Source organism: Populus alba, chromosome 16 (genome assembly GCF_005239225.2).
Source record: "Populus alba chromosome 16, ASM523922v2, whole genome shotgun sequence".
NCBI classification, from domain to species: domain Eukaryota; kingdom Viridiplantae; phylum Streptophyta; class Magnoliopsida; order Malpighiales; family Salicaceae; genus Populus; species Populus alba.
Genome location: NC_133299.1, coordinates 8,162,479 through 8,188,147, shown reverse-complemented (window position 1 = coordinate 8,188,147; position 25,669 = coordinate 8,162,479). Strand labels below are relative to the sequence as shown.

At 30.9% G+C, this 25,669-nt stretch overlaps 2 protein-coding genes across 7 annotated transcripts; one reads left to right on the top strand and one right to left on the bottom strand.

The window, feature by feature from the left end:
• Nucleotides 1–346: 346 nt before the first annotated feature.
• LOC118045879 (uncharacterized) lies at nucleotides 347–2,808 on the bottom strand. Of its 3 annotated transcripts, none has more exons than XM_035054619.2 (3): nucleotides 2,637–2,808; nucleotides 2,410–2,546; nucleotides 347–900 (listed from the first exon to the last, which is right to left on the bottom strand). In XM_035054619.2, the coding sequence occupies exons 2-3, from the start codon at nucleotides 2,543–2,545 to the stop codon at nucleotides 632–634; spliced, it is 405 nt and encodes a 134-aa protein (XP_034910510.1). In that variant the 5' UTR covers nucleotide 2,546; nucleotides 2,637–2,808; the 3' UTR covers nucleotides 347–631. The 3 variants fall into 3 exon arrangements, with proteins under 3 accessions (XP_034910510.1, XP_034910509.1, XP_073261272.1); XM_035054618.2 differs by having other exon boundaries at nucleotides 2,641–2,808; XM_073405171.1 differs by lacking the exon at nucleotides 2,637–2,808 and having other exon boundaries at nucleotides 2,410–2,604.
• A 10,081-nt stretch (nucleotides 2,809–12,889) lies between these two features.
• Nucleotides 12,890–16,474, top strand: LOC118045878 (protein REVEILLE 8). Of its 4 annotated transcripts, none has more exons than XM_035054614.2 (9): nucleotides 12,890–13,290; nucleotides 13,599–13,656; nucleotides 13,746–13,869; nucleotides 13,982–14,122; nucleotides 14,231–14,383; nucleotides 14,486–14,595; nucleotides 15,593–15,652; nucleotides 15,833–15,935; nucleotides 16,025–16,474. In XM_035054614.2, the coding sequence occupies exons 1-8, from the start codon at nucleotides 13,049–13,051 to the stop codon at nucleotides 15,914–15,916; spliced, it is 972 nt and encodes a 323-aa protein (XP_034910505.1). In that variant the 5' UTR covers nucleotides 12,890–13,048; the 3' UTR covers nucleotides 15,917–15,935; nucleotides 16,025–16,474. The 4 variants fall into 4 exon arrangements, with proteins under 4 accessions (XP_034910505.1, XP_034910506.1, XP_034910504.1 ...); XM_035054615.2 differs by having other exon boundaries at nucleotides 12,891–13,290; nucleotides 13,964–14,122; nucleotides 14,258–14,383; XM_035054613.2 differs by having other exon boundaries at nucleotides 12,891–13,290; nucleotides 13,964–14,122; nucleotides 16,010–16,474.
• The last annotated feature ends 9,195 nt before the right edge of the window (nucleotides 16,475–25,669 follow it).

Here is a 25,669-nt window from a genome sequence, read left to right as displayed (position 1 = left end):
AGAAACAACACTAGTCTTTTTAGAGGCTAGCAATATAATTAACAAATATAAAAATAGACTAAGAGCATCTAAATCCATCAAAGAAGAGCAATATAAATTGGAAAAAACAAATAAATAGAGGGAAATCCAAGTTGTTTTATGAAGTTGCGTTGCACAAACTAGCGACCCAAACACATAAAAGAAACATATAAACTCAAAGAGGACTACATGAGAGACAAACAACCAAGACATCAATCCTAGTTGGATGTAGTTTTGAAAATCCACAAAAAATAAAAAAGAAACAACAACACACACGAAACAAAAAAAAAAAGATAAACAATAATTAAAGTATAATCAACAGCTCGAATGTCCCCCAACAGAACCAATAGAGGATCAAAGATCCACAATGTCATTCATTTGCTGCCCATTTCTCATTTTTTATCTCCAGTTAATGACTGGAATTATCTTAATCCGAAAACATACGAAAATTTTACACCCGAGAAGAAGAAAAAAGTATTGGAGATGGAGGCATTTACTCACAAGTTATGATTTATAGCTCCATCCCTTACACTCATTTTCCTGTCTGCACCCTCCCTCGTATCCTTAAAGCACAGCACCTGCTTTCTACGAGAGTAACTGGAATTAAGTAGAATCACTTAGATGGTACAACAATGGTGTAAACCAAAAGAAACGTGACAATTATAATCGCCCCCACTAGAGTAAACTCTGGGCTGGTCCATAGCCTGAGGTTTGACCTCTCTGCTCTCTTGATGGGATCAACTTCTTCAGACAGTGGGTAGTTCGAGCGCTTAGGATTCCAGGTCACGTACTTGTTTGGAGAGAACTGAGAGAAGAATGTTTTTTTCCCTTTCTTCTTGAAGTTAGACCACGCCTTGTCCCAGTCTGTTGAGAATTTATCACCTGAGGGAAGTTCATCAAATAATGTTGACATGAGATTTGCCATTGGGTAGCAGCAGAGAGTGTAAATTTTTCAAAGTTGAAGATCATGCATGTGGAACTAACCATTTCATTTTGTTCAACAGAAGACACATACCTAATGATGTGACTATGGTCGTAAATTTGTAATGCAATCTTTTACAAGCTTCTCCAGTGTAGTCAAATACTTTAAAACTTTACATTGTGCTCAAATGACAGAAGAAAAATGTCAAAATAAAGACCTTGCAACAGCAATAACACACATATATGTGTAAATAAAATGTAGACTCGCATAGGAATATTTACGATATGGTGGGACATTAGATTTACATCACAGACAACTGTATGATATTCAAGGATGCGTTGGAGGAGTTCAGCCAGTGTTTAGACATGGCTGACTAAAATCTCATTTTCCTATTTCATAATTTCTCTTCTTTTTTCTTTTCAGTATTCCACTTCACGAGTGGAGCAAATGAAACCAGAGGGATGTAAACAGAGCAATCACAATGGAAAAGGTACAAATGTCCTACTGACTACAAAATTAACGAGTTCGAAATGACAGAATGAACATACTTTGCAATTAAGATGATTGTGACATTGCCTCAGCTTCATGTTTTGAAATCTGAGTGGCGAGTGAAAACATTGAAATTATGCACATATTTGGAAGCCCTCAACCCCTCTTCCCAGCCTACAGAATCATCAACCTCGGTATATAAACAAGTCAGATTTCTGAACTAGCCTTGCCAAGGTAAGCACCCTATCATTGAAGAAACTAATAGAACATAATTACCCTGGGTGGAAAAGCAATTATGTTATCAAATGTCTAATCTCAAGCTCCAAACCCCAGCTTCAAGATTTTTAAGAACATCTGACTACCGATCAAGCAGAACATACAAAGAAAGACATCGTAAACTGCAGTTCTGTCATTCATAGACAGAATTTACTTGACGACACAGAAAGAAATTAGTCATAGAAACAAGACAAGGAAATCATACTGTATGCCAGTGGTAGAACACAACCTTATAGTACAAGCATGTTCTACTATTTTGGTTAATGCTTTCAGTTTCATGAAATGCATCTAATTTGCTGAAAAAAAGGAGCCACTGTTAACAGTTATATTTTCTCAAGTTCATTTGATCGGATGCCCATTATCTATAAACCACGGAGCAGGGAGAATGAGCAGCTAATAGAAGCATGTCCCGTTGTGGAAGTGGCCTGCTGTTTATCTAAAAAGAACACAGGGTTCTGGCATGAAATCGACAATGTTGCTAGTTGAACACTGGGAAGTACACAGAAATCACAATTGGGAAAAGGGAATTTAACAAATATCAAAGACACTAACTGTCCTGTTCCTACATAAAGCAGCCGAAACCTTAACTAAATCTAACTAGCATAAACAGTTAACTAAAACCAAGAAAAGAAAGAAAGAAAATAACAAAACTTTCATTTATATAAAATACTATAATAATAAAACTTATAATTAACGGGACGTACCACTGGTGTCACCATTTTCTTTGGGATCTTGAGGCTTTCTACTGGAACAGAAAGGTGGTTTTCGAGATGATGATGATGCTTTTTGCTGTGTTCTTGTTATGGTACTACTGATGCTGCTAACTTGAATAATATTCATTCTGCATCTCAGACAAGAAGATTCTTCCAGTTAGATACTTCGAGAGATAAAAAAGAATACAAAAAAAAAAAAAAAAACAAAAAACACCAACCAACCAATAGATTCGGCCTTCTCTTATCTTACTCGGACAATACTGAGCCACGAATTATTGCTACGTCACCTGAGTGCTTGGCATCTAGTCATTTCGGGGACCCTAGGCCAAGTGAGAGGGGAAGGAAAGGGGTAGGAAAGACAAGGGGTTCAAAAATGAGATGAATGGAAAATCATTGTATTTTCTTTGTTTGGATAAATAAAAAATAAGATGAAAGATAACGGAGAGATATTAGTTTATTTTATTTTTTAATATTTTAAACTATAAAAATTTTGATGACAAATTTTTTTGATGATAAAATTACTACTTTATGTCCTTGATTTGAAACTAGAAAGTTATTTTTAAAATGATAGAATTATAAATTCTATAACTTTTCCATCTAATTTCTCCTCATATTTGAGAGAATGTAAAAGATGGGTCTACGGAAATTTTCTTCCCATCTTCCTCTCCCCTCCCTCCCTTTCACTCCTTTTTTTTTTTTTTCTTTTTTCTAAACACAAACCAGAGAAAACACCTTGAAATTTATGTTTTCCTTTGTGGAGGAAAACAAGGAGATGAATAACAACTTTAAGACAGAACCTAGTAGCTATCAATTGGAGGCAATTCAGGAGGAGATTGTGGAAGATAAAATATCCAATATTCCAGCTATTATTTAAACCTTTGAAATTACTAAACTTCAGCTATTATGTTGTACCAGAACTCTAAGAATCACTCATGCATCATGATTCTTCCGTGCACTAAAAATAATACGAAATAGGTTGGATTTGAATTTAATTTTAAAATATCTGCTAATAAATTTGATGAGATTAAGTATATTTCGTAGACCATACATCAAAATAAGCTAAAATTCTACAGAGAGAGACTACACACATAAAACTATATTTTGATAAATTTTCAGGTCAAATGAAATTTGAAAACATATTATTTCAGAAGGTCAAATTTATTAGATAAATCTTGTCAAATCTGCCAAATTAGACCTTTTTGTACTGTTTGAGACATATTTACAACTATAAGTGGAAGTTTGGTGCGATTCAAGTTGAGCTGCAAATTATACATCTCAAGATTTTCAACTAGATATGGCAGGCCAATAATTCATCCAGACAAGAAAGAACGATATATTTAAAGTCGGGATTGAAAATCTGCTAAAAATACACGAAACTACATAAAGGAATCTTGGTATGAAGAATTTTTATATATATCATATTTTATTTACTTATTTATTTATTTTTGAATAATTATTTTTTAATTTGACTTTTTCTAGCTCATTAGATATTGTTTAGGAGTTTATTTCATTATTAGACTTATGTTAGTTGATTATTAGTTTAGATCTATTAGCTTGAAACCCGAAAATGGTCTATTAAAGTTAGTAAGAGAAGACTATATTATGTTTTTTTATATGCAAATTTTAGCAGCAAGTTAAAGAATAAACATGAGTTTTCTTTTTGTTTGTTTGTGACAAAACAACCTTTCTTTGCAGGGACAAAGATCGTACATTGACTTATTAAAGATTAATTGGTTTCGTGGCGTCATTCACATACATAAGGTTCTTAGATACAAGGTTATCTATAGGTCCAAATCCTTTTCCAATACTTTTGGTTCTTAGGTACAAGGTTACCTCTGGGTTAAGGTTCTATCAAATCTAATTTTTGGCTTTCTAGGTTGTTATCTACTTCGTTAGGGGTTGCTTGATCACGTGATCAAAAGGTTCACATCAGTTGGTATCAGAGTCAAGCTCTAAAAATCAGCTTTTTTATTTTATTCTTGTTAGTTCCAGCTTCCTTAAGTTTAGTTGCCTTTGATTTTGTTTTCGATTATTTTGCATCTAGAGTTTAGTACTATAATGCAATAACTGAGATACCCCTCATTCATGAAATTAATGCCACAATTATCAATATATAATTTATCCACAAAATCTATTATTAAAAAAATGTAGACTTAATAAAGAGGAACCAAAGGGAAAGAAAATTGTGATTATAGAGGATTAAGAGAATCATATAAAGGAAAAAAAGAAGAAGAAAAAAAGCATATGAAGGCATATGGGGAATTGCAACGAGTTAGTTTCTAGAAGAATGAATTCGATGCTTTTACCAAAATAAGGCATATGTAAGAATCTAGATAAGAAAAATTCTTTATAGAACTTCTCTACATTAATTTCACCTTTCAAATTCTTAGATATTTCTATGATTAGCCTCAAAGTAATTTATACTAGAAGAAAAGAAATTTTAAAGGAGAGAGGAAAATAAAATGATCTAAGGAGGTGAAAACACTCATAGAAGTAAACTTTATTCAAGAGGTAATATACCCCAGATTGGTTGATATATGTGTGGACTTCAATGATCTTAACAAAGTCTAACCAAAAGACAACTTACCCCTTTTTAAGATTGACAAGTTATTAGACTACAACTTTTACACTTATTAGACGCAAACTTAGGCTACCATAAATTCCTTATACACCTCAATGATGACAAAAAAAAGAATTGAATTCATAATTAATTGAGGAACATATTGTTATAAGGCTATGTCTTTTAGACTAAAAAGTACATGTGCCATGTACCAAATAATGATTAGGTTATTAAAGAATAACTAAGGAGGATTATTAAAGCATATGTGAACTATATGCTTGTATAAAAAAGCAAGAGTTCTTAAGCAACACCTTTAAGATCTTCTTTTTTTTTATCCTTCACGGGTATAAAATAAAACTAAACCCTTCTAAATGCACGTTTCCCATTCCAAAAAGGAAAGTTCTTTGGGTTTTAATGAGTAGTTAGGAGATATAGTCAAACCTTGTGAAGTTACAAATGATTTTGAACATAACATCCTGACAATATATAAGAGATGTTCAAAGACTCGTTGAGAGAATTATAGCCCTTAGTATGTTCATATCTTGCTTAAAGGAACACTGGTTACTATTTTAAGAACCGTTTAAAAAATTAGTACCAAAATGTTAAAAGGCATTTGATGAGCTGAAATCACCCTTATCCTTCATGAAGGTCCTATCACTGTTAAGGAAAAATAAGGATCTATTCCCTTACTTGAGAGTTGTTTACCTGGTAGTGAGCATCATTTTAGTTCACTAAGAAGAAGTGAGAAAACCCATTTACTATACTAGAAAGACCCTTTTATGATCTAGATACAAGGTATTTACATGTAGAAATGATTTTTTTAACGCTAATGAGTTTGATAAAAAAATCAAGACCCTATTATTAAATACACTACATGATTGTTTTAACCAATCAATCTTTAAGGTAAATTTTATATAAACCATATACATCAAGGAAAATGGTGAAATAGGCCATTGAGTTATGTGAGTTTCATTCTAATACTAACATTGATCGACAATCATAACCCAAATATTAACAAACTTTTTAGTAGAATATTCATGCAATAAGTCTTTTAAGAGTAGAGGTAGGGATTGTATTGATAAGCCTTGAACAATAGATTTTTTAGTGTAACCTATGTTTTGAGTTCCCTTCCTTCATTAATGTGTTTGAATATAAAGCCATCATAGCTGAGCTAAACCTAACATAGGCCTTTTTAAAAACAATGTTGATGTCGATTCGATAAGAAAAGTATTAAGAAGTATAAAATGGACATGAATAAATCAAAAACATATTTCTTTGAATTAGATTTCTCCAAAAATACATCAACAAGGTAAAAATAACTGAAAATTGCAACAATAAAAAGTGTGTGAATGGTTTAAATACATCAAAAACATGTTTTTTTTTTTTTCTTTTTTGGGGATTTCTTAGAAAATATTTTGAAAAAGAAGTTTCAAAAATTAAGTTGTGACACCTATAGACAAGTTGAAAAAGTGAAGGTCACTTGCGATATCCATCATGTTATCTTTTATAACCAATCTTTTGGATCCCTCATATTGCTTCTAAAAGCTCCTATAAGGTATCCTTAATCACTTGTAGTTTGTAAGAATGTGACCTAAGCCTCTTTTTTTTTTTCCTTGCTCGATGTTACATTTAACTCCTATATTTTTCTTTGATGTGCTATAAGATCTTAGTCAACCTTTGTCAGGGCTTTCTAGCAATTTAAACGGTTGCAAAAACAACATTTTTCTAGGGACTTCATCAATACCACCCAAGTGATCTTAAGTTAGTTCTCAAGATTTACATCTCTTTTCTAATGGTATTAAGGGTCTAGTTATTCTTTATGAAACCTTTAAAGCTTGGTTCATCTATTTCTGCATGGCTGGTGTGAGTGTTGTGGATCTACAGTTCTACCACTTATAGACACCTACAAGAGAAAAGCTCATCTCTTTCTGCATGGCCTCCTAGTGTTGAGTGTTGTGGATCTACAGTTCTACCACTTATAGGCACCTACAAGAGAAAAAAAAGTGTGAGAACCTGTATGAAAAGAAGAAAATAAAAAGGAAAATATAATGTAATGATTTACATTAAAGGCCATTAGATCTATGATCCATATTTGATGGGAAATATTGCCTCATATCCACCAATCAATGCCATTTGAGAACTAGAATAAACACTTAAGCCCTTTAATTATAAATATTTCCCTGGACTATTAAAATATGAGTTTATACCTGAACATATTTTGTTATAACTTAAACTTGTCTTTAAATATAAAACTTAATCTAACCTCTATAGAGAGTGGCCCCCTTCTGGTGGTAATAGAGCATGACTCTTGAAGATAAGTGCGATTATAAGGAATGAGTGGTTGTGATTATCATAGAAAAAATAGTTGTGGTGATCATGATGGAAATGGAAAGAGTAACCAAAACCCAACTAGGTTCTTAACTATGAGAGTTGATGACGTAAATAAAGGTGGAAATAGTAGGAATAAATGGAGGAGTACTACTACTAGGATAGTCACCTTGTTTGTCTTCTTTATATTATTAGCCATACTAGTAGTAACGCTTCTAAAATCCATGGTTTTGGATGAAATGAGAGTATTAGTAAATAAAGGTATTTGGTTGATTCAAAGATTAATATCTCAAGGTTTACCTTAAGGTGGACTAAGAAAAAAAAAACTTGTGTTAGTTGAAGACTTAAAATAGATTATTTCTTCTTATTTCCCTTTGACATATGTTCAAACAAGTATTTTTAGGGTGAAACAACTTATAAAAATGATATATAGTTAGAGAAGCCTTACAAAAGTAACATTCATATAAGAGGAAAAAAGAAGACTAAGTCTATTACCAGTTAAGCACTCTAACAAATTGTATCTCTGAGTCAAATGATTAATCTTATAATAAGGAGTGCATAGAATGGTTAGTAATAAAGATGTTTTTCACTTGAGATAAGATAGGGCATGTCGTTACATAGAAACACTGAAGTCCTTTAAGAGCTAGAGTATCCTTAAATATATTAAGGGTCAATAATAAGAATAGGACTCCTATAAGACACAATAAACCACTTGCACCTTTATCTTTTTGCTTGGTTAGTCTTATTAAAGATAAGCCCTTTTAAGGACTATTCGGTCATAATAAAAAGATGTAAAAACATGAAATTTCTTTGGTGTGCTCAAATAACTAATCAGTTGGTAATAATTCTTGAAGGATTCTCCCCTAACTACGTACATTATAAAGCTGTCAAAGACTGGTATGATGTAGATTATTAGAATATAGTTTATTGATGTATAGGATGAAGTGATTCCACACTCTTTACATAAGCTCTAATAAAATGAATGTATACCCATACCTGAATATATAAACGTGGTACTTATTTCTTAACTCCCATATAAGTCTTAATAGATTAGGCATTGATCTATTTTAGTGGTCTTTTAGAAATGTAGCCTTTTTTAAGTCATATTTAACATTTCACAGACTTCATCTTATAAATTTTACTAAGGTATATGCTGATCGATTGGTTATGAGATAGTTCAATTACTCCCTAGGTTCTACTCTTTATAGGGTCCCATAACACTAGCTTCTTCAAAAAGATTAATCATTTCTCAAGGCTACTCCTTGTTTAAGGAAGTCCTAGATTGAAAAGCTGCTTTAGTTAGGTCTATAATTTTATAATTATAAAATTTTAAGAAAAATGAATGACTAAACTTAATGGAACTCTAACGACCAAATTATAGACTGGAAGTGGCAAAGAAACACTAGTGTACCCCTTAATTTGCTCGTATATCTAAATTTATGTATAAAATTTGAATAATATCTTTTGACACTACTAGAAAGCCCTATAAATAATTTAATGATAGATCTTTATGGTAGGTTGTGATGGTTTCTCTAGAATAAAGAATAACCCCAATAAGAGAAATAAGTAAAAAGAGAAAATTATTTAAGACGAAGAAAACTACCAACCTATGCCTTATAAAGGCTACCAACTTTCCCAACAATATCAACAAAGTCTGGTTGACCTAAAATCCACATCCAACAAGGTTCAAACATGTTTGCAGTCAACAAAGTAACATGGTTAGACTAATGATGGATAATTAGAATTAAAAAAAAAATAAACATTTGGGTATCCCTACGCACACGTATGCACCAACCTCTAGTCTTTCCTTATATGCCTAAAAAATATGAGCATTACTCTTAAAAAAAAAATTTAATGATGACACTCTTGGGAAATGTAAATGACAAAACCATTAATGAGATTATAAAGAGTATTAGGATAAATCATATGTATCTCCATATCAATATGTCACACTTAAGATGACAATAAGGCATACCCCTATTTAGATGAGATACATGAGTGAGAGATCTTTTTTTTTTTTTAATGAAAAAGTTTGATGAAAAGGCTACTTTTGATACTTCACCTAGCATAAAGATTCAAAAGGCCATTAATAAGCTTGTGATGTAAAGCTCCTTAATAAGACCTATAATGCTCTTCTCACACATGTAGGCTTAAAATGATTATGACCTATAACAGTGATGGAATTAGCTATATACCCCAAGTAAAAAATAGCTCAAAACATAGTTGATCGTTAATGGCTTCAAATGTAGACTCTAAAGTGTACTCACCCCCAGTACAAACTTGACTCTAGCACACCATCCTTGATCAAAACTAGTCATTTAGCCATCAGTTAAGAGCAAAAAAAAATATATGCATTAAATATAACAACATTTCTCGCTCGAGTGTCGTATAGTAAAAAAAACCCAAAAATCAACATCAATAATCCTCAACCTAAAAATCTTAAAATAGAGATCAATTTATGTAGTGGCCCATTGTTACTCTAGACTTTTGTCTCCTAAATAGTTCACAGTTATAGGTAATATACATATTAATCATCTTATCCTTGCATGAAATACACCAATATTAGTTAAAGGCTATATAAACAACCTTAACCCCATAGTCAAGGACTTAATTTTCTTTCTCAGAACTCAATACTAAAATCCCTTTTTCTTTTGCTAAAGCTCCATCCCCTTTACCATAACTGATTTAGGAATTAGAAAATCCTATACTTTGTTTTATAAGCTTCCTTGTTATTACAATCCAACATACCACACTTTTCTATCCATCTTAGTCTTGTAAAAGTTTACAATTTTACAAAGGTTTAGCTCAACCTCATTTAAAAGCATTTACATTACTTTAATTCTTAATTCATAATTCACTTGTATGTTGTTTTATTAAAATGTCTATTAAATTATTAACTTATATATAAAATTGATTTAATAATAATATAATAGTGATGCTAATAGTGATAGTAGCAATAATGATAATGATAAATAATTGCATATAAATTAATTTTACTTAAATTTGACATTTCACTTAACATTTAATAGATATTTTAGTAAAGAGGATGGAGCCTTTGCAAAAAAAAAAAAAAAAATCAAACATACCCATAACTTAGATGTTGGAGGCAGGAAAATCTTAATATAATGATAAAAAAAAAACCATTTAATTTCAAATATATTACAAAATCGACGTGAGTAGTTTTTTATAAATAAAATTCTTTTTAAATTAAATACGTGACAAATCAAAATAGTAGATTAGTGTGCTTATTATTATTATTATTATTATAGTATAAGTTGTTTTTTAAATATTTTTTTACTGTAAGATATATTAAAATAGTTTTTTAATATTTATTTTATTTATAATATTATCAAATAAAGTTATAAAAATACTAAACGTAAATATTAACTTAATATTTTTTTAAAAAAAACAAAAAAAACAAAAATTATTTGCACTCCACACACCCAGCTGTCCCCACATGAAAAGGATTGATAGACTATTAGCCAATGATCTTTCTCCAATGGGGGCCACAAGGCTCCGATGCTGGCCACCACCTTCCCTAAAATGACAGGCACTTGTAGGTTTCTGGGATTAGTGGACTAGAAAAATTCAAACGTCGCTATCGCAAGTCTCTCACTGTCCCACTTCCAGTTGGGCTTAGCGGTTAATCGCCAGAAATTATGAAAACATCGGCGGCGCTGTCAATGATGTAATGACTGATTCTCAGCATCGGCCATCGGGAGCTACCAAATCAAAGTTACTTTCCAAATGAGGCGGCGGATAAGAGGGAATCCTCCGGGTTCTTTTTTAATGAATTATTCTCCATTAATTCATCAGCGTCGGCTTTTCTTTCCTTTTTTTTTTCTTTTCCTTTCAACACTGAGAAACAAAAAGGCATCTAGTTGTTTAGGTGTGAGCTTAGTTTTTATTCATGTCAGCTTCTCCGTTCTTGCCGTTTTGTAGGATTATTAAGGTGATCGTTATATATGATTAATGTTGGATTTATTAAAAGTGGATTGGCTTTAACAAAATTTGCAGAATATAATTACTCGAAATCAAGTTTTGTAAATGTTGTTTGTATATTGATAACCAAAACAGAAAAATTAAATGATATTCCAAGTACAATATTAAAAAAAATAATTAATATTGTAAGATTGTGTGTATTTAGTTATCAAGCAACACATAGGGTTAAGTAAAAGGAATACAATTGATCTTATCTTGAATGTCAAGACTATTCATATAATATTGAACTCATCTAGACGAGTCTATACAAGAATAAAGTGATCAATATGCTTATCATTTATAGTTTTAGACTATTTAATAACAAATACCTAATAGTAACAATGGATCACTACAAAAGTTGCCCACATTTTAGATTATGAGAATTGTGTATAGTTGATGATGAACATTGAATCAATTCCTGAGATAACATGTTTATAAGAGCATGTTTATATATAATACATGTATATTTTGTTTTTTTTTTATTGGTGGTGAATAAACTAGATTTTAACTACAGGATAATATACTCGAGTATAAATAAGAAACCTCTAGAAGCTATATGTTTTGAGAAGTATCCTGGGGTTGTTAACTCACCAAGGCATGTTGGATTCCAAAGCATCTCCACCCCTAGCAAAAAATAGCTCAATCTTTAGAGAACATTAGGCCACCATGGTATCCTAGACCTAAAATAAAGGTGAAATCATTGGATCATTATAGCAATTTAAATCTAATATTTTAAGGGTTTGTTTGAAAAAGCCATGGTCATGGTTATGGCTTTTGAAAAGTTCAAATTATAGCTTCTAAAAATTACATATCCATGTGGCTTTGATAATATTTTTTAAAGTATTATCAAATACTTAAAAATTACCGTCATAATTAAAAGTTACAATCGCATCGAAATTGATGATTCCTAAATAAACACTAAATAAATATATATAATCATTTGAGTTTGGTCTAGGCAATTTATTTTTGAGTTAGCTTTTCGTTCCATAATAATTTTGATACTAGATCCAAATATTAAAAAGTATTTTAGAGTGACTTTCTCAAATTAGAAATCATAGAAATGACACCAGGTTTTCTATAGGATAATTATTTTATTCTTTTCTATATTTAGGATTAATTTTATATGCACACAAATTTTTTCATAAAATTTCATTATGAAAGTTTTAGCTTTATTTTTAAATTTATGGAAAAGCTATAATATTAATTTGATAATAAAGTAGTAATTATTTGTTTGATGGGGTTTTGAGTCTACTATTTTTTGTTGATTTTTTTTACATCAAAATATTAAATATTATAAATTTATTAAAATTTAGGATATAAAATATAATTTTTTAAATATAAGATAAAAAATATATTTAAATTATAAAAAGCTTGATGTATTATTATTTTTTAAAATAGTTTAGGAAATTGAGAGAGAGAGGAGCACTATTGTCTTTACGAGTCAAATGATTTCACACAAGATAAGATCCTACGTCAATGGATGGATGGATGAGGTTAGTTAGTTAGTTGGAGACGATAATAAAAAAAAATCGGCGTAGACAAGGAGGTAAAGTAGACGATTAATTGAGAGGTCTCAAATACCTTACAGTGTCGTACACACAGCCCGCCTCAGAGAGAGAGAGAGAGAGAGCGTGTGTTTGCCTTTACCACAATGTGTCCTCTGCCCTGACGCACACACTGACTGACACCCACACACGTCCTGTCTTTCCTGCTTCTCCAATTTCTACACATTTCTATGCTTTGGAAAGAGAGTAGCTCTACATGATAATGAACACCAACTCATCCTCTTCGACTTCAACGGCAGGAGCTGGAACGGAAGTGAATCCAGGTGGTCCTGCTCAACCAATGGCTACACCACCACCATTAGCAGCAGCTACAGGTACAACCTCAGCGACTAGCAGTGATGGGTCAGGCAAGAAAGTAAGAAAACCTTATACAATTACCAAGTCTCGTGAGAGTTGGACTGAGGAAGAGCATGACAAGTTCCTTGAAGCCCTTCAATTGTAAATTTCCTTTTTCGTTTCTCTTTCTATAACTACTCTGTCTCCCCCCCTCGGTTTTTAGTTCTTGCTCTGGAAATTCGAGTTCAAAGGAAGAAAGAACGGAAAATAAGCACCAATTTCTTGATTTTTATTTCAGTAATTGAGTTTGATATGCTGCTGTTTGATGGTTGCTTCTTTTTTTAGCTCTGTCACTTTTTCTTGGTTGAACTGCTATCTGGGAAGAAATAAATAAACGGACCTATTAATTATGTTTTATACAGGATGCTTATCACATGAAACTAAATTTGATTAGGTTCTTTTTCGTTCAGGTTTGATCGTGATTGGAAAAAGATTGAAGATTTTGTGGGATCAAAGACGGTGATCCAGGTCTGAATCATATGTTTTGGCCTTGCGGGTTCAGATTTCTACTATCTTTTTGGAATGTTCTTGGCTTTACTGATTATATACACTTGCAGATTCGGAGTCATGCGCAGAAATACTTTCTGAAGGTCCAGAAGAATGGTACAAGTGCCCACGTCCCTCCTCCTCGCCCTAAACGCAAAGCCTCTCATCCCTACCCACAGAAGGCTTCAAAATTTGGTATGGCCATTCTCACCAAATATGATGATATATGCTACTGCGCCTTAAAATTTCCTTCTTGACATTCAGCCATGTTGTGTCTTAATTATTTCAGTTTTATTGCCACTCCCAGTATCCATGCCTTACCCTTCATCAATGAATACCTTTACACCGGGATATGCTCCATGGGATGAAACTTCAATGTTCATAACCTCCGCAACAAGAAAAATCATGCCATCGCAAGATGAGTTTGCTAATTTTCACGGAGCTGAAGGTGTGCACACTTCTTTATTTGTTATCTTCATGTTATTATATTAGTAGATTATTTCTACTAGAGGAAACTTTCCAGCACTTCTTATGGCATGCAACGTTACTGATTCAGCTGATATTGGAACAAAGGATGTATCAGATATTGGAACAAAGGATGTATCAAGGTTTAGTTACAATAGCACTGTCAGTGGCCTTGGGACATCAAGTAGAACATTGCCGAGTGCTGAGATGCCAAAGCAAGGGAAGCAAGCACCTGTGCTTCATGGTAATCCATAATCCACAAGAATATAGTTAATTTTCCACTGATACTGACCTCAAAATCGAAGAAAAAAAAGGGTTGTCTCTTACTTTTACCTATTGTTTGCAGGTATACCAGATTTTGCTGAAGTATATAGCTTCATTGGAAGCGTTTTTGATATGGAAACGAAAGGGCATGTGAAAAAGCTCAACGAAATGGACCCAATAAATTTTGAAACTGTGAGTTGAATTGAATTGAGATGCATCTTTTTTCCATGATACTATGAAAAGGCAAGTATTTGTATAATCATTGAGAAATTTGGATAAGGCTTAGTCCAGTGGCGAGTATGGTTCATGATTACAGTCGAAGTCTATACTACAGTACTATAAATGAATCATAGGATCAACGATGATTCTCGTCTCTCTACTCAAGCATTATATGATATGCAAGGGGGCTACAGAAGTTAATAATATTGTTGGAGTACTAACAATGTTTTCTAGATATTTGGTTATGAGCTACGTATTGCTGGTAAATTGGTAATCAGAACCAGTGTTCTATGTCTGGGAGCCTAAACTAAGACCTGAAAGAGAACAATAAAAAATGAGGATTGCTACATGCACTGGATTGAATATTTTAGTCTTACCTGTTACTTACAACACGATCAGATTTTACAGGGCGTATGCTGTCATCCTCCTTTAGATAGAATTCAATTCAGTATATAAAAAAATATATTTACGTTAATTTTTCTGGTTTAACCTGACAGAAAGTGGTTCGCATTTGTAGCTATCATGGCGAGTCACTTTCGGCTATAGTGAGCCAATGTTAAGGGAAAGTCCTCTCCATAATTACATACAAAATTTTTCCCCATATTGCAATCTTATGATTTTCTCTACTGCATAAAATTAATTGCTGGCCTGGTTGGCTAGTTCATGTGAGTCTCACTTGTTTGATGGGCTTGTCTGGCTCTTCAAAATTGGCCCTTCATCTTCTCAACTTGCTTAACATAGCGGTCATTCAAGTAAAATATTAGTATTCAGCACGATCATGTCTGTATTTCTAAAGTTTCCTTCTGCTATGATGTATATGTTGACATTAAAAGCATTAGTGTGTTAGTGGAGTTCTCAAAAGAGTACAAGAATATATACATGGACCTAGTAAACATAAGTTTGGTGTGTACACTGATTTTCCTGTTTATTTCAATGTGCTCTGTATATAATTCCTTTTGGTGTCTTGCAGGTTTTGATGTTGATGAGGAACCTTACTGTTAATTTGTCAAGCCCTGATTTTGAGCCAATTGTAAGTTTTCATGTTTTGTAAGTATGTTCATAGCAGCTTTTACCAGCATGCACGCAAATACTTTCCCGTGAAAGATCTTTGAACAAGTTCTCTTATTCTCTCTTCTGCATATTTTATGTTTCTAAATTCTTCAATGATTGTTCTGTAACCCTGGCTAATCTACTTCCTTGGTTGATTCAGAGGAAGGTCATGTCATCTTATGATGTCAATAGCAAAACAGTGGGAGTTGCTGCCCTGAACCAGAGCAATGACATAGCATGTTGAACTAAATTTTTGCTGACCTGTACGTTTTCACCTATTCAATTTTTATTTTTATTTTCATTTTCCTTGCCTCTCCAGGCTCTAACATCCTCTTAGCATCTTTTGTTGCAGTAACGTGGTGATGTTGGCTATAATTCTTGCTGCATCACTAAAATCAAATAAATGTTTCTTGCTGCACATGCTTGGAAGTTCATAGTTTATGATGGTAGAAGAAAGTTCTTGACTGATTTTCAAGGTTCGTGTGTACCTTGATGTCTACTGACCTCATTTGCAATGGCTGTTTATATTATATTTGACGATTTGGCCTTCAACCAAACAAGCGTGTATATCTTGCGATCTGTTTGGTGGTGGTTTGGCCGTCCCTTAATATAATTTTGCATATAGCGGCGTACATTTTGCCTAGGCATTGTAACTACAAGAATTTGAATACATTAGAAAAGATACTGCCCGTCAGATTTGTGAATGTAGGTTATTTTCTGTATTTGAATGATCTCCATATATACTTAGACTTCTATCTGATTTATATTATTTTTATAGTAGAACATTTAAAAGTTGTAATTATGTTTTTTTTTTTTAAATCTAATAACTCGAATTATAATCCAATTAATTAGATAAATTGATTTTATTTGAATTATATTGAAAAAAAAAAAAACAATAATAGCAAAAGGAAAAGTAAGTGTATGTATGTATGCATGTAAAGAAATTGTGATAATATGGAAAAACTAAAAACTTTATCCAAAAGCAAAAAAAAACAAGTTATCTAAATTTCTATTTGGTTATATTTTCTGTATTTAAAAGGTTTATATTATTTTTATAGTAAAATATTTAAACATTGAAAAAAATCTAATAACTTGGATTATAATCCAATTAAAATTTTTAATTATGTTTTTTTTTTAAATTTAATAACTCGAATTATAATCCAATTAATTAGATAAATTGATTTTATTTGAATTATATTGAAATAAAAAAAAAAACAATAATAGCAAAAGAAAAAGTGTATGTATGCATGTATGCATGTAAAGAAATTGTGATAATATGGAAAAACTAAAAACTTTATCCAAAAGCAAAAAAAACAAGTTATCTAAATTTCTATTTGGTTATATTTTCTGTATTTGAAAGGTTTATATTATTTTTATAGTAAAATATTTAAATGTTGAAAAAATCTAATAACTTCGATTATAATCTAATCAATTAAAATCAGTTATATATATATATATATATATAAAGAGATTGTGATAATATAAGAAAAAAAATCTTTATCCAAAAGCAAAGAAACAAGTTATCTAAACTTCTATTTGGTTATATTTTTTATATTTTCTGTATTTGAATGATTTTTATATATATTAGACTTGTGCCTCAATTACCTAGGTTTATATTATTTTTGTAGTAAAATATTTAAACGTTGAAAAAAACTAATAACTCATATTATAATCCCATCAATTAAATAAGCTGATTTTATTTAAATTTTATTAAAACAAAAACAATACCTAGCAAACGAAATATACATACATACACAGAGAGAGATTGTGATAATACGAGAAAACATATCTTTATCCAAAAGAAAAAAAAAACTAGTTATCTAAAATTTTATTTGGTTGTATTTAATGAATTTATTTATTAAAAATTAATTTATAATATAAATAGACATATAAAACTTATTGAATATATATATATATATATATATATATATATATATATATATATATATATATATTATGCAAGGTTGCATATACAAAAAATATTATAAAAAATAAAAATTTAATCTATATAAAAAATATAAAAAATTATAGATGAATCATATTAACATCATAAAAACAAAACACTTAATATAATTAAAACATAATTACTATTTAAAAAAGCTAAAAAAGAAAAAAAAATTCATAGAGGATGAGAATTAACTAAGACATAAATTAAAAAATTATTTTTAATATATATATATAATATTAATTAAAAAAGACCCATATTGTTGGGCCTGATAAGCAAGGCCAAATGCTTGGCCCGTTAAGAAAAGGCTCGCGCATGGGCTTATATTTATTTTTCTTAATTTAATAAGACAGATGACATGTTGTTCGATCTATTTGCTAAAAGAAAAAAAAAAAAAAGAAGAAGATGATGCGTTGTCCTTCTCAGCAGACAACATGTCATCTTGAATTCCTAGAATAAGGTTACTAGTGTGGTCAGAAATAGAAATATGGGGTTCACGATTGTCTTCACCCAAAAGTCCATTTTTAATCAATTTTTTATCCAAAACTTCTAGGAGACATCCTAGGAGTCTTGTTAAACCAATCCATGGCATTTAAAAGTGTAAAAAGCTGCCCCAAAACCTGAAATCAATCTAAAATATTAAAAAAAAATCTTCGTGAGCTCATATATGTTTTTAGTCATTTTCAAGGTAAGAAAAATCTAATATTAGCCCTCTATATCATATGAAACTATTTCACAAAAAAAAAAAAGAAGAAGAAGAAAAAAACAACAATTTTGGTAGCTTAAATTGTAGCTAACATCGACCTTCTCTCTCTAAGTCGAAATCTAGCAATCCCCTTTCTCCTCCAAAAAAAATAAATAAAAATAAAAATAAATAAAGTTTGGTGCCTAGAATTATATTTTAAAAAATTATACGGACATGTACTTAATAACTAAAATAGATGGGAGACAAAAATGAACTTTGTGAAAAAACATCTTAAAGCCTACACCTATATTACCCAGGTTTATCACTTCAATCATCTTTCTTTCAATTCAACCATTATATGTAGCTAAAAGAGATCAGTGTTTTACTGCGGACTGCACAGTGTAGTCCTTAGTAAAACACTGATCTCTTTTAAAAACTGACGCTTTAGGTTTTTTTTTTTTAGTTTTTTTTAAGTTGTGATATTTTTTTAGCTGTTTCTTTTTTATGTCTTTTGGGAATTTTTTTTTTCTGCTTCTTTCTTTGTTTTTTTTTTCTTTTCACAAAAGTTTTTTTCTTTAATTTAGTTTATTAATGTTAAATTTTTTTATTTAGTTATCAAACTTTCATGACATGTTTTTCGGATTTAACGGGTTAACCTGGTTTGATAAGTTAACCTATATATTTTTTTTTTTTTATTCTTTTTAATTAATTTTTTTCGTTTAGTTTGGTTTGTTAATATTAAATTTCTTTCTATTTAGTTATTAGACTTTTATGACACATATCCCGAGTTTCACGGGTTAACCTGGTTTCACAGGTGAACCCAATTAATTCTGGGTTGACCTGTTATTATTTTTTTTTTTCATAAATTTTTTTTTTAATTTAGCTTGTTAATGTTAAATTTTTTTTTTTTATTTAGTTATCAGACTTACATGACACAGATCCTGAGTTTAACAGGTTAACATGGTTTGACGAGTTAACCTAGATTTTATTTTTTTATTTTTTTCTTTTTAATTAAATTTTTTCGTTTAATTCAGATTGTTAATGTTCACTTTTTTTTTTATTTAGTTACCAGACATTCATGACACGGATCCTGGGTTTAATGTGTTAACTTGGTTTGACGAGTTAACTTGGTTTTTTTTTATTTTTAACTAATCTATTTAATTATCATACTTTTATGACACGATCTTGCAACCAGAGCCACGTCCAATGCTATTGGGTCTGGTGTTGTAGTCCAAACACTTTTATGCTAAGGGTTAACCCAAGTTTAATGTTTTTATTAATATTATAAGTATTACTCTTGGGTCAGGCGTTGCAACCAAATCTAAAACTTTTGGGTATAACTTTGCAAAAAAACCTAACACTTTTAGATCTTGGCTATTTTTTAAAAGCAAAAAATAATTGACTCGCGGCATCTCGCGGGCATGTAACTAGTTTATTCTAAAAGAACATGCAATTGAGTTCAAACTTGGGCTCAAAATGGCCCAGTGATGCAATAAAAAAAAAACAATATTAATTTGAATTATGAGAGATGAATAATAAAAATTGCAATAGCATTTTACCCACAAGCTTTAGTTTTTGTTAATTTGCATGCTAGATGTTTAAAATCTAATTTTATTTTGTTTTGCAACAATTAAAATAAAATATTTATAAGATTTTTAATGATTTAAATTCTTGAGTAAAAATGTATTTTTTTTCAGTCTAAGTTTACTTTTTATTTATGTATTTTTTTAACATAAACATGTACTTTTTTTAGAATCATGATTTTTAAATAAAAATGTATCATGATCTAAAAAGTTACAATAAAAAAAGATTGTGTCTCAATAATTTATACAACATCATTAAACAATCACTAATATTATTAAAAAAAAAATTATAATCTTATTTTAAAAATAATTTTTTTGAAATAAAAAGAAAAAAACAAATAATTAAAAAAGGTGAGCAGCCTTTAAAAAAACAACCCAGACTCACCTCACCTGGAACGCCAGTTTCACATAGTTGGCTTCCTTTTTTTTTTTTTTTTAAGAAAAAAAAAAAGATTACTGCAAGTATCCTATAATTTAGTTCTCTTGCTTATTAATTTTTTGAAAAATTACAGTTTTCATCCTAAATTTTGGTGCACGCGTAATAATTTACATTCTATATATGATGCATTAAAAAACATTAACAAAAATTATCTAACTATTTATAAGTTTACTATTATTTTTTATTTAATGACTAAAGAGCTCATGTTGCATTAAAATAACAACTGTTGTAACCCATTTTTGGGTCCCCACACAAAAATAAAAATAAAAATAAAAAAATATTAAAATAACAAATAATAATAATAATAATAATAATAATAATAATAAATATATATATATATATATAGCTGGAAGAAATTAGAAAAAAAATAATAGGAGGCAGGAGCACTCATAAAATAGTCAGAAAAATTGGTTAAGGAGGTTAAAAATACAAAGATTGAAATTTTGACAGTATATTCTTGAATGATGAGAGTCCTGTTGGAAAAGAAAATTTAAATTTTGAGGAGAAAAGTCCAAAATTGATGTTTATGGACTTAATTGGATTTTATTGGAGGTTTAATTGAATTTATAGAGGATTTGATTGCAAGAAAATGGATTTTTTAGTCAATTTGAGCTTTAATTGGAAGAAATTAAAGTTCTTGGGTCAAATTATAATTTTTAAGAGTTGATTTGGTCAAATCAGGGGCTTAATTGCATAAATATTGAAGTTTAATGGTCAATTAGAGACTTAATTGAGGAAATCCAAAACTAATGACCAAATTGGAAAAGGCGTGTAAATATAGGGGCTGTAATTAACAAAATCAAGGGCCAAATTGAAGAAATTGAAAGTTTATTGATCAATTGAGGGTCAAATTGCATAAATCAGAGGCCAAAGACTAAAGTGGAAAAGGCGGCCAACTATAAGGGCAGAGATTGAAGTTTTTCGGGATGCAATCGAAATAAATAAACAAAAGATAATTAAGGATTGATTTGGAAGTTGACGTGTTAGCGCCACATTTAAATGAAACAACATGTTTTGTATAAAACGACGTCGTTTCATGTTGAAAAAAAAAAGAGCAGAACAGTGTCGTTTTGAACGACACTGTTCCCCTTTCTCCTTCCCCTGGACGTGCAGCAGGGGAAGGCAGATTTTTCTTCTTCTTTCTTCATTAAACCCTGCCAGCCACATGCCCTACCAAAACCCGACCCCCCACGCACTTTCATGATGAGAAACTAAGGGAGTTTCGCGCCTTGCCAACCATACTCACTGGCCAGCCATCCCGGCACTGTGGTAGGGTAGCCAGCCCTGCTCCCCATGCGCTGCCATAGGGTGGCAATAAGGACGCCCCCGCTCCTTTTTGTCCTATAAATACCCCCAACGCCAGCACGCGACAGGGGAAAAAAAGGAGGAAACAAAGAGAAATAAAAAACGAACCGAGGAGAGAGAACGAACCGAACAAAAGAGAACCACTAGTAAACCCAAATGGAGAGGAAGGAAAAGCTTGAAACGGGGTAGGAAACTTGATAACAAACCGGGATGCTAAAGGGGAAACCACTGGAAAAAAAAAAAAAAAAAAGAGAATAGGGAAGGAAACAGAGGAGAAGGGAAGAGGAAGAATATCTCTCTTCGCCGCTTGAAACAGCAGCGCCACTGCTTGGAGCCGCCGTCCGTGAGCCACGACACCGCCACCGGCCTCCACCGCAGCACCGCCAGCGAAGCCGAAAGACCAGCAACACACCGCTTCCTCTGTGCCAGGTAACTCCTCTTCCCCTTCACTGTTTGCGTTTTAGTTGTTTTTCTTCCTACATGCAACGTTCTGCATGCAGGAGGAGGGGAAGGGGAAAATTATTCCCCCCCTTCAGTTATGTTACTAGGCTAGGCTGATTCTAGCACACGTTGTTGGTTTTTTCCTTCTCTGGGCCAGATGGGTTCTAGGCCAGAAATATGTTTGTGGGCCAGACTGATTCTGGCTCAGCCTTGTTGTATAGGTCGGGTGTGGCCCATACAAAAATAGGAGGTCTTGTTGGGCCGAGTCCGGCACAACCCTTTTGGGTCTGAGTCCAGCCTAGTTAAGTTGGGCCGGCTCAGGCCAACCCACTTAATATTATATATTATTTATTATAATATTTTTATATTATATATTTAGATATATATAAAAAAAAAAAACAAATTCCAAAAAATCCTTAAAATTTTTGTTGATTTTCCTGCATATTTTTATCAAAATTGCTTAATATTGATTTGTATTTTTATATCGTAAAGATACAAATCCAGTAGTAAAATACCCAGTTTTCGTCAAAACATCAAAAAAATATATAAAAATAAAAAAAAATTTTGTTTTCAAAAAATTCTGAAAAAAATCCTTAAAAAAAAATATTATTGATTTTCCTGCATATTTTTTTGCTTAACACCAGTTTGTATTTTTATACTGTAAATATATAAATTCGGTATTAAAATACCCGATTTTCATCAGGACATAAAAAAAAAATATAAAATAAAAAAAATTTATTTTTTTGTTTTAATGCATACGGCCTAGTCTCTCCAAAAGTAAAAATAAAAAATCATAACATCATATTCCTACAACAAAAGAAATTTTAAAAATATATGCATTAGCATGCACTTTGGCTTTAACATTAAGTTTGTTAGAACTACGAGAACTAGGCCAATATTTCAAAAATTCTAAAAAAAAAATTTATGTCTTCTTTTAGTATTTGGGATTACGAATTGATACGTAAAACGTATTCTTGATATATATAAATATATATATATATATATATTTATATATATATATATATATAGACGTTAGAACGGTTACGATTTTACCCGATAAGATAAGGACCTTCTTATTGAGGAGGACTTTTCTTGAACCATAAATAGACCAACAATTAGAATAGGATAACATCTTAGCTTTTTATAAAACAATCAAATAATGCAGCTTACTTTAGGTAAAGTGTATTTGGGATGCTAATACCTTTCCTTTATGCAACTAGTTCCCGTACCCGATCTCTAAGACCAGTTAGGGTTCTTAGTGACCAAAATACTAGGTGGCGACTCCCATTCTATTTTTCACTGATAAAAGACAAGAATTTCTTGTCTCTCCATATTTTCCATATAGATATTTACATTTTTTAGATTTAAAATGAAAACAATATTTCACCGCGATGCCGCACACGTGTGACAACAACAATGCCATAAAAACCCTTACTTCATCTCCATCCCATATCTGAAACTATATTGTCCATCCAAATTAACAATTAACACTTCACAGTAAATAATACACACATATGTTACAACCTCCATCCAATAAATAATACACACATATCTTACCTTCATCAATCAACCAGAAAAACAAAATAATTAATTTAAAGAAATGTTTAGGAAAATTAATTTACAAAAAAAGTGACGAGCTTTAAAAAAAAAAAAAAACAACTCAGGCTCACCTGACCTTGAAAGGCTAGGTCTGTGCACCTAACTTTCTTTTTCTCTTTTGTTAGAAAAAGAAAAAAAATTACCCTAAGTATCCTATAATTTAAGTTAAAATTTCTCTCGCTTATCAAGTTTTGGAAAAACTATAGTTTGTATCCTAAACTTTGATACACGTATAACAATTTAACATTTTGTATATGACACATTCAAAAAATAATCCAAAATTTCTTATTTAAAAAATATAAAAATATATTTTTATTTATGTGCATACAACCAAATTCTAAAAGTTCTTATGCATATTTTATATATAAAAAAACTAAATTATATTTTTATCATAAGCTTGAAAAAAAAAATCAATTAATGGGTATCTTAACAAATTTGTGATTATTCTTTAGGATTTAGTTAAAATTTCAAAAACACTACAAAAATAAATTTTTTTAATTAATATTAGGGACATGAATTTTACAATGTAATGCATATTCTCAGTATTAAATTAAATGAATTAGCAAAAATAAATGTTATGGACTAATTATAGATTTTAATACTTAGGGATATAAAATTACATTTTAAAGTATATCATCGGGTATTAAAGATATAAAATAAAAATAAATGCATCATTAAGTTTTGAGCCTTGTAATGATTAGGTTTTAGTATGATAAAACAAAGATCTCCTTACTAGGGGGATTTGTGTTGAATTCCTAGAAATAAAGACTTCTTTGCTGAGAATGATGTATCTCAAATCTATAAAATAAAAATCGCAACTTATTTAGAATGATCTTTCTTAAATCTTAGACAAATCAATAGATAGAAACATGACATAGAAAAAAAAATCAATAATACAGCTTATTATAGGTAATGTATACTAAAAACATGTATTTTTTTCACACAGAACTTTTGCATACCAATAAATTTTTTAGTAATTATAATACTAAACAACAATTCGATAACCTTTCAACTCATAATTTCATAATTAATTTTAACACATCAAAAACCCAATCAATCTAGAAAAAGATGCATGGTACAACTCCATGCAAGCCACCAAATTACAATTATTAATGAATTATAGACCACGCCTCTTAATGGTAAAATAAATTGTTTATGTGAACAGTGACGTGTAACTTAGGACAGTGTTCCTAACCAGTACAAAGCATTCCATAAGCACCACACCAATGACTTCCAAACCTGGTAATTTAGGCGGCATCAGGTGGCGTCGTCCCAACACTTTGTAGCATAAACATTGTTTGATGTGGGAACTTATTCTCCTCTATTTTCCTTTGATACTTAGTTCGGGCTTAGGCCCAAAGGTCTTGGGCTCTTAGACCTTGCCCAGCTGTCTGGTTGGGGAGTTTTTTTGGGCCTCGTGGCCCAACAATTATGATCGGGAATCAATTGTCTACTTTATGGCCAAGCCCAAAGCTAAATTACGAATAAATTTCATAAAAAAAAAAAAAAAAAAAAAGTTAGGTACTCTCCCTGTTTATTATTCATTAAAAAAAAAAAGAAGAAGTAAGAAGACCACCACAAGACACGTGCTTCACATCCATATGCGTAACAGCTATACTTGAATGGGATGTCCTCTTTTTTGACCTTTTGAATATCCAATCACCAAGCCATGATTTATTGGACGGCTATGATGAAGACAGGTAGATGAGAAAATGCAACTTCCAAGAAACATGCTTGCTTGCTAATAAACAGTCTCACAAACAGCCAAACCAAGCAAAGACAAAACAATATTACTTTATAAATTAAGATAATAATTATTATTATAATAATCTTGGGGTTTGTATTTGTTTACCAATATTTCTATTCTTCAAGACTTTTACCATCATATGCTCACCTGATCACAAAGGGTGCCATAGATAGTTGTTTGTTATTTAAATGCATTTACACCAAAAATTAAATTGATTAAAGTTTTGATAAATTTTGTTTAAAAGCTATACATT